Raw genomic sequence first — 10032 nt, 5'->3', positions numbered from 1 at the left:
AACATGTCTCGATACCTGCTTATGCGCATTCATATGCCCAAGTCATCATTAGTCACGTGCGTCATCTTAGTCCGCCCCCGTAAAAAGATGCCAACGATTAATCTGTTATAAATGAAAATATCTTCAAAATAGTTGGCAATTACTTTGTGAGTGTTCTCGTCAACCGACTTAATGTACTGGAACAAATAGCCAGAGTGAATTGGTTTGAAGTCTGTTTTTTATAATGATTGGCACAGTTTCACGAAAACATTTCTCTGAAAATGGAAGATGGATTAATTCATACCCCAGATCCAGTTACGTTTGTTTGATTGTTTGTTTTTCAAAAGTACACCCTTCTGCACGCGATGATGTACTAATTAGTCACTTCTCATTACGAACAAAAATAGTTGAAATTTTTATGAGGCAATGTCTTACTAATGAAAACAATGACCTAATCGTATTTGCAGGAGGTACCATAATAACAAACTTAATGGTGCCAAAGACTTCCAAAGCAAGAATAAATGAAATGGAATTATATTCAAAGCAAACTTTTAACTTACTGTCTCTATTGAATTCAGCCCGGCCCGCCCCCCCCCCCCCCAACCCTCACAGGCCCTCACGCTTGCCCTGGCCCCGTTTTTATTGTGTGGAAGTTGCACTTTCGCTCCAATAAATTCCGACATAAAAGTGAGGACAACATCGGACAAAAAGGTATCAATCCCAGTATTAAGTAGGCGTCTTTTGGGATCAAACATAAAGTTTGCCCTCAATAAAGTTTTCTAAAATTGTCCTTCATATCATTGGTGCGTTGACTGGAACTAATCCCTTGCACTTTAGCAAACTCAAATTCCTTTAGAACTTACACACAGTCAACAAGCTGCAATGTCCAATGAAAGAATTCTAAACCTGTTTTACTGGTTTCACTTTTTTAACAAGTATGCGATAAAAACAAAACTACAAAGTAAAGTATTAAGCTAGGCAGACACAATTTGCAAAGATTTGTGGGAAAACATGTTGGACAATGGCTGGTCGTTAATCACGGTCGGAAGGGTCAAACAATGACGTAGAAAGCCCCTCCTCTTATTAGGCGGACAACCACGCCCCAAAATGGGTCAGCAGTAGTCAACATTGCATGTTATAGTCAGAGCAAAGTTTCCAAGTTTTGTCGGGCGTTTCTTTGTTTCTTGGGTTGGGGTCTTTGTTTGTTTGTCAGGGTGTTGTTTTCCGGGGTGTTTGTTTGTTTGTTTGTTTGTTTATTTGTTTGTTTGTTTTTTGTTGCTAGGGCTTTGTTTACGCTTCGTTGAGGTCGTTTTGTTTTGTTTTGTTTTGTTTTGTTGTGGGTTTTTTTTTTTTTTTTTTTTTGGGGGGGGGGGTCCAGAAAAAAGCATAGGCCCCTAATGTGAAAAGTTCATCTCAAGATAATGCAGCTGAAAATTCAGGTAGAGATCGCTGATAAAAGCAAATTGTATTTTCTTGATTACACAAAAATCAGGTTATTTACAAACCGACTGCAGCTACGATTAAGAGAAGCTTTATAACTTCAGAACATGTTAACCATGCCCTAAACCATGGTGCTCCGATAGGTCCGGGTTCAACCAACGACCTTAAATGTTTACTAACACATTTCCCACATAGGTATTACAGCCACTATGGGCATAATTTCTTCATGTTGTAGACAAACACAGTTCTTTCATTGCCTTGAAGTTGGCTCCTTGCTTCCGTATTTGAGAACCAACAACTAAATAAAACTGCAACAAATACAGATTTTCAAACTGTTGTAAACAAAATAAAACGATGCCACTGACAATACAAAATGAGAAGAAAAAACTTATTTCCGTTTAATAATCGAAGTTTAATTTCAAAAAGTTGTGCCCAATTGCAGCATACAAGAGCTTTCATTTGGCTCGATAAATGTGACAAATAATGCTTCTTCAGGGGTTTATAAAGAATTAAAAAAAAATGATTTGTTAAAAACAAACCTCGAAACAGACCACTCCCAGTCCAACCAGGACATAGTTCACAGGCATGCCAAGTGCTTTTCATCCATCGGTATACACCACTGTATTTGTTTTCTTGAGACAAAAATTAGCATCTAATTTGATTGAGCTATCTCAAAAGGATACAACGCCAAGTTTCTTTGAGAAAGACTGCTCCACCCCAAAAAACAATTTATCATAACTTTAACCAACCTTCACTGGATGAGCAACAAAATAACAACTAGTAGAAAATTGTTTCCTGAATAGTTCTAAAGCTTACAGATCTTCCTTAGATTTATCTTACAAAACCAACATATAAAGAATGACCATTTTTGTTGGACCCAGTCGTTGTTATATGACAATCATATTTCCTTGTTAAACCACGCTATCGGACACTTTTTGATATAATACAATAATATGTAATTATCATTTAATATTTACAATAATTTATACTCAAAATCTCTGAGTTCTTTTGCAGCACTTCTGTGACGGAAAAAATGCTAATTATGAATTATAATCAAAGGGAAGGAAAGTTTTATTGGAGACTATAAATGCTAGATTGCTACAGACTTATATAGGGTTTTGCACATATGTACATGGCGCCAAGAAACACAATTTGGGGGGGGGGGGCTATGTACGCTAGCGGGGACACAGCCCATAGAGCTGCATCAAAACAATGATTTAAACAAAATAACTCTGCATGGCAAAAATTAAAAGCAAATGGTAAATGGGATAATGGTACTCTGGCTGGTCACCTTATTCTGTTTAGAATATTTGTTTTGTGCTTAGCTACTTTTTGTGCTGAAGCAGTGCTTTGAAACAGCAAAACCCACATTTTCACAGCTGCTTTTCATTAATTTTGTGTTTCTTCCTTGCGCCATGAGCATCACTTGTGGTGGATACCGGCGCACTTTAAGTGTTCATATTATTGTTATTATTATTATAGCATCTCTTAATCAATTTAACACATGCTAAGCACAGTGCCGCTTAGCACAAATGAGTTACCACTCACCACTGGCTAGATAACCTTTACAAGTGTACTCATTCTGCTACATAGCTTGATGAAATTGGGTCCAGTTCAGCATTATAGGCAACCTCCCGTTTCTCTTTCCAATAACGACTGAATCCATTACAAAATAACAACTCACCTATTCCTCCTTTCAATAGAAAACTTCACAACTCTAGGTGGCAGCAGACACATTTCCTATTGATCGAATTAATTAATAACAATTCTTATATAGCGCATTTCACAATAACCGTATCAATGCGCTTTACATTAGTGCCCTGGTCATAGGGCCAATAACATCCCTTTTTAAGTGCTTCTCAGCTCCCTTGGGAATATACAACCTGGCAACAGTTTATATCGCTCCAAAGGCTTTTTCATTCACAATATCAACCTCTACCCTCGCAGGTACCCATTTATACCCCTGGGTGAAGAGAAGCAATTATAGTAAAGTATCTTGCTCAAGGACGGTGTCAAGATCGAGGTTTGAACCCACACTCTGGTGAATTAGCACCAGAACTTGAAATCGATGCTCTTAACCACTCAGCCATGACACTCTACATTCAAAATGACCATGTCCAAATCATCAAGCGACTTTAGCTAAGACTGTGAACAGCAGCAGTGTTGAAAACATGGACTTTTCTGCAATCCAGCAATAACCTCAGCTGAAGCCATCAATTTGAACAAAGCTTTAGTCTGCTGCCACCTAGTATCAACAAATCCAGGGCTAACCACTCGCCAGGCATATGGTAAAACCTGCCATGGGCTAGTAAACACCACTTCTTAACTTGCCCTATAATCTAGGGTCTCCTCAAATCTCTGCAACTTAATTGTTTAGAACGCTGCAAATAATATCTTCCTTTTCAGATGTAAATAGTACATTTTAAAAATGTGTTAAATTATTTTTGAGAGTATAAATGTTACTACATTTGACCTTTGAACCTTTCCAACAATTAATACATTCTTAAAAACCTGGTCTACTAACACTGCTTGGGTCAAGTAGAATGCACAGTTCACCCTGCCTGGTGGGCTACTATACAAAAAGCTTAAGCGCAAGGCCTGACAAGTGACCTCCTTTTGATGATAGGTTGGAATATCATGGATCTGAAATATATAAAATTAAGAGTTTTATGGATGCAGACGTTCTTAAATACATTATATCTACACATGTAGCTAATACCTGTATTCAAAGACAGTTCATTTCATATGAGGTAATAGTGGCCCATAAGTCTTTACTGTTCAAAATTCAAAATATATCCCGCCCAAAAGCAGTCATTCCTTTAAGCGATGTACGCTCAATGTTTCAGTGAGCTTTGATTTGTGTAATGTAAACCTCTCCACATAATCAGGGTAAAAAAGCACCCTCACCAGGGTCAACAGAAGGCACGTGATTGGCCAACAGTTATGCCTGGTAGATGGGTGTAAAAGCCTCATTCAGACTTAGGATGAAGCCCAATTCATACTTCCTGCGAATTTTATCGTCCCAGCCCTGTTTTTGCTGCAAATTTGTGACATGAAAATTCATATCGCATTTGCATTCGCACGAAGTAAGAAGCGGGCTTACAGATCACCCCACCACAAAGTTTGTAAATAGAGATTGCACCTTCAACCACTTACTTGTACCCGCAATGCTGACTATTGGATTATGGGTCTTGTCTTATCAGCTATTCCCTTAGCCTTAGCCTTTGCGTTATCTCGAAGTCTAGCCATCCCAGCTGGAATGCCTTCAGTAGAGACCTTCTCTGGTATATACATCTGGGCTAAGATGTGCCTCAGCCCCTTTGAAGCTTTGACATGGTTGGATTTATACCTCTCGATACCGAAGTGTTGTATGGCGGTGATGAACCCTGTGATGCTGGAATCTACCCAGGAATGTTTCTCTACCTCAGTCCAACTCTCGTTATCCTCGGCTGGACGATAGATTAGCTTCTCTGAAACAACCTGTAACAATTATACAATCAAACTAACACTCATTACAACATGCTTTGGTTGATATTATAATATCAATAATATATGGATTTATAAAACGTAAGCCTGATATAATAATAATAATATTGGATTTATAAAACGTAAGCCTGATATAATAATAATAATATTGGATTTATAAAGTGCAAGCCTGTTATAATAATAATAATATTGGATTTATAAAGTGTAAGCCTGATATAATAATAATAATATTGGATTTATAAAGTGCAAGCTTGTTATAATAATAATAATATTGGATTTATAAAGTGCAAGCCTGTTATAATAATAAAATATTGATTTATAAAGCGCACATTCTAAAATACATTACTCATGGCACTACATCAATAGATTATTTCAAATAGAAGTAAACTGATCAAACATTGTAACAACTCAAACAATTCTAAGTGTCTAGACACAGTAAAACTATAATATTCAAAACAATATTTAAAAGCCAATTATACCTTTGCATAGAAAATAACAAGAAAGTTATGAAAAAAAGAAACAGAAGCTAAATAGCTTGGTTAAAATAATATGGTAATTCAAGTAAACACATAGGCCTACCACCTGAAACAAGAAAGTCTCTAAGCGCTAACTAAGTGCATACATTTTTTAATTTCCATTCTTGTACATTATTCTTTGTGCCCTTACTTGTATTTATTTATTCCCCTTGTACGCAAAGAAAAAGAAACGTCATGCTTTTTTTCATGACAGTAAATATTTAGAATCTTGAGTCTAATAGACAGGGGCCAGTGGTCTAAAGTTGCCCAGTGTGACAGTGTGTACATGTACACTGTACATGTACTTTAAATCCAAACAACACAAGATATCACAAATCTGTCAAAAAAAACAGGACAATAAAATGCACAGTTTTGTACACTGCTTCCAAAAAAAGTTAACAGTTAACATCAATTGAAAACAATCAGTTACACAAAAGTAAAGAAATGATAAAGATCAAATTCACAAAGATGGTGAATCATCAAAATATAATAGAAGATTAATCATATCAAATGCAATATACAAGTAGCATAAGTCAAATGATTGCATCAAGGTTTGTTACAACAATTTTATAAAGAACAGTTTGAATATGGGGGAATGCCAGAAGACTGCAGCAGACACCTGGATCATGAAATCAAAATCAGAATCAAAATCAGAAAAAACTCAATTTATCATTATAAACCGTCACAAGCACAAAGTCGTACAGGTGTGCAAACCTCAATACTCAACAAAAAAGAAATACATCTATCAGATTCAAAATCAACATTTGAAAATAGTCATGTCAATCATAGTGAGAAATTAAAAATAGTCATGTCAATCACAGTGAGAAATTGAAAATAGTCATGTCAATCATAGTGAGAAATTGAAAATAGTCATGTCAATCATAGTGAGAAATTGAAAATAGTCATGTTATTGTTCAAAGGATAACACAATGCCACCTGATTCGTCAGGTCATGATTTTAACTGGCTCGATGCTAAAATCTCGCTCCAGTGTAAATTAGGAGTCCTGGTAATCTTCACAGAATGCTCTCAAAATCATTCAAATGAGCAAAAAATTATGCTATGTATTCTGATATTGACCCAATTCACCTGACGACACCTATTGACCACCAAAATGATGAGCGTGGCACAGTCGCCGCGTGTGACGTCAAGCATGGGTAAATATAAAAACACACTTCATAGCATTTGATAAGTAAAAAATGTATAAAATATAATGTCATAATTCATACCACGTACCATAAATTTTGTGTATCCTATATTTCTGGTATATATTGTGAAGGTTTTTCTGACTGGGTCGACCAGTGATTCTTCAACGACGCAGACATGATGGTTGTTGTGTCCGAAGATCAAATTCCCCCACTTGGGCATACGGTTTGTCTTCGTCATAAGACGTTTCGTCACCAGCTCCGTTCCCTTTACGACTCTGCTGATGACATCTTCAGTTAACACATGCTTACTGTAACAAAAGGAAATAAATAAAAATACAAGTTTGAAAATATTCTTTATTACAACTATTGTAGGTTGTGAGGCATTGAATGGCGAGATATTGGCGTCTATTCAGTTTATGGTCACACCCTACTTTACTTTGGGAGATTACGTGGTCCTGAAAAGAACTGTCCTGCTTATTAAACTACCTGGATTGAAGGTAGCAAATCTGACGAGACTACTACTTTTCCATAGTGGATAGATTTCTATTGTTATTAAATCTTGAGTCTGCATAGCTCACTTAGCCAATTAAAAAAAAAGAAATATATCTTAAACACATTCATTCATAAGTCACAATCAGGTTGGCTCAGTGAACACTCTCCATGCCTTTAACCGCTATGGACCCTAATTCGAGTCCAGACTGGAGCCTTGCATGTGAATTGGGTTTTCAGTCCCTACCTGACTGTGTGGGTTTTAATAGGGGCTTTCTTCCCACGTCTAAAACTTAAATTTCTTCATTGACTTCTCTGTTTTCAGTCCCAACTTGACTGCGTGGGTTTTAATATGGGCTTTCCTCCCACGTCTAAAACTGAAATTTCTTCATTGACTTCTCTACCAGATGTTGATCAGATTCGGAAGTATTCACATAACCCAGCAAAAATGGTAAAATTGCTGTGTGGGTGGTGGAACATTAGATGTTTACAGTATGTTGATGCCTGTGTGGGCAATCTGATAGCATTATTTTTGAACTAAATGATGAATAGTTTAGGAGAAATCTATTAAGACATCATTGACACTGTCTAATGGTCACAGTGGGTTGACAATGACGTACATCGTGCGGTTGCCAAAAGTCGAAATATTAACAGGGAATATTAATGATACTGATGACGTTGCAGTTTCATCGTTTCTGACAGACCAACTCAACGGAATGACATTAAAGGTAATACAAAAACAAATGCAGAAAATGATGAGAGGTCTAAGCAGTGAGCACACCTGGGCTCAATGTCATGGCTCTGCTTACCGCCGAATAATGCGCTTAAGATCACTAATCATTCTCCGCTTACTGTGCAAATCTCGAAGTTCTGCGCCAGCTGTGTAAGCGAAGAATGCCAAGTAACATGGAGTACACAATATGTCTAGTTCCCCCGCATCAATTGAGTTCCAGTGGGCTTGTCTTTAGCACTTTAAATTCTCCAAGTTTTGTTTATGATAGCACTTTTATGTCCGATCTGTACTCCACCAACAATCAGGCCAACATTTGTCTTCCCCTCCCCCCAACAGTCTTCCCGCCCCTAAGTCTTGTCCTTCCACCCTTTCTGAAGGCCCTATATATAAGTACCTGTATGGATTAGGGTATCTCTGCCATAATGCAGAAGCTACATGGTCCCATGTGTTTTTAAACAGCTCTTTGGTGGTGTAGTACTTCATGTCTGCAACGCTGGCTCAGTGTCTGGTTGGGAAGGGATCCAGGACCTGAAACAAAATGTATGCAGTTTGATTACACTCCACTAAAAATTGCTCATCAAGTTTTCTTTTTATTCTTTCAGTTATAATTATAAAATACTTTTTGACATTTCATATTCACTAACAATAATAATAATAATAATAATAATAATACCGAAGTCTTATATAGCGCACGTATCTACCAAACAAGGTACTCAAGGCGCTGAGTATATACAAACTTTCAGAAAGATAGGTTATTGCAGTGATGAATTCTGAGACCCAATTATTTAGCACCTTATAAGGGTTTACAAGGTGCTACGGTGCTACCAGGAACACCGGGGCGAACCCCTTCTCTTTTCGATAAGTGCACTGGGTTCTTTTACATGCGTTACACAACACATGGGACCAACGGCTTTACGTCCCATCCGAAGGACGAAGCAATGGTTAAGTGTCACGGCTGGGGATTCGAACCCACACTCTGCTGATCAGAAACACCAGAGTTTGAATTCGGTGCTCTTAACCGCTCGGCCACGACACTTGTTATATAATCCACTGTAAAATATTCCAAACTAAATTTTCATTATAAAGTATCAAGATTCATGTTTCATTCTCCTTTGTAGTTGCGATAACGTAACCCTCCTCCTGACGACGAAGACAGAGTTAGTCATCGGGAGGAGGTTTACATTATCGCAATTATCTCCTTTGGTGTTGGAAGGGTCGATTGATGGATTGTTGAATTGTAAATCATTGTAATTGTATGTTGTTAGCCTAACAATTTGCCCACCAAAAAATAAAATATTTTAACATAACTTAAAAAGGCAAAAGTAAAATTTGAAATAGTTACCTGGTTTTAAACTTAAAACTTTTAAAAGTAAATTAGTATAGTAAGACAAATAAAGATTCATTATAAAAATACTTATAAATATATACGTGACTATTTGATTTAAACTTCTTTGTATTAATAGTATTATAATAAGACAAACAATGAAAGTAAAATAAACATAGTCAAGCATCCGTCCATGGGCGTGTTTTAAACATACTAAAAAAGCCCCACTCAAAAACAAACAATAACTACCTAAAAATAAGGAATTCTTCTAAACAAACAACAAGTAGGACTAGGTATCGTCACTCGGGTACGTTCTGATAATATCGGATATCGTCTCCATCCTCCACGAACCTTCTCATGTCATACCAGTCATGATGTCATCATGATAAACTATAAAGTCTACTTCGAAACAATTAACTGTGTAGGCTACCCGGCCTTCGCGTACAGTCTGCAAAGTCAATTCAAGTGCGATTGTGAACTTACCCAGTTCGTTGACTGTTGTCTGTGTCGGTTTTGGTTAGTTAGTAGGGGAAATTAAATCGGTGTCTTTAGTTCTTTACAACGTTATTACATAGAAGAAAAAAGGTATGTTGGCTCCCAGAAATCGCCTCAAAAATACTGCAGTGTAATTTATTCACATTAAGTTACATTAAACTGAATTATTGAATGTGATTTGTAAGACAAAACCGCAATCACATTGCCTGCTGTAGTAGATCACGTACGCACAAAATTAATTTTTGTAGAGTTCCAACTGCAACCTTTTACGAAATTTATGATCTTCGTGGAAATTCTACTGTACGGACATGTAGTCACGTCTCGCTCCCTGAATACGAGGTTGACAAGCTGATGATCTGAAACCCAAGCTCCTCGTGTTCAAAAGACAAAGCATTTAAAAACCATCAAGGGGACCGTGCTAAACT

General features: G+C 37.0%; 1 protein-coding gene across 1 annotated transcript; it reads right to left on the bottom strand.

Moving 5' to 3' along the window:
* Positions 1 to 3444: 3444 nt before the first annotated feature.
* LOC117295149 (PRELI domain-containing protein 1, mitochondrial-like) lies at positions 3445 to 9821 on the bottom strand. Its single transcript, XM_033777713.1, has 4 exons — positions 9596 to 9821; positions 8183 to 8316; positions 6655 to 6874; positions 3445 to 4899 (listed from the first exon to the last, which is right to left on the bottom strand). The coding sequence occupies exons 2-4, from the start codon at positions 8269 to 8271 to the stop codon at positions 4594 to 4596; spliced, it is 615 nt and encodes a 204-aa protein (XP_033633604.1). The 5' UTR covers positions 8272 to 8316; positions 9596 to 9821; the 3' UTR covers positions 3445 to 4593.
* Between the last annotated feature and the right edge of the window lie 211 nt (positions 9822 to 10032).

Source organism: Asterias rubens, chromosome 9 (genome assembly GCF_902459465.1).
Source record: "Asterias rubens chromosome 9, eAstRub1.3, whole genome shotgun sequence".
Classification (NCBI taxonomy): domain Eukaryota; kingdom Metazoa; phylum Echinodermata; class Asteroidea; order Forcipulatida; family Asteriidae; genus Asterias; species Asterias rubens.
This window is presented reverse-complemented; position numbering and strand designations above follow the sequence as displayed.

Bases quoted from the DNA above. Each gene is read 5' to 3' on its own strand.
- LOC117295149 (XM_033777713.1), bottom strand. From the start codon at position 8,271: ATGAAGTACTACACCACCAAAGAGCTGTTTAAAAACACATGGGACCAT. The intron at 6,875-8,182 runs GTACTTATATAT...CTTTTGTTACAG, and splicing joins AGATACCCTAATCCATACAG to TAAGCATGTGTTAACTGAAG. The intron at 4,900-6,654 runs GTACGTGGTATG...TAATTGTTACAG, and splicing joins TAGGATACACAAAATTTATG to GTTGTTTCAGAGAAGCTAAT.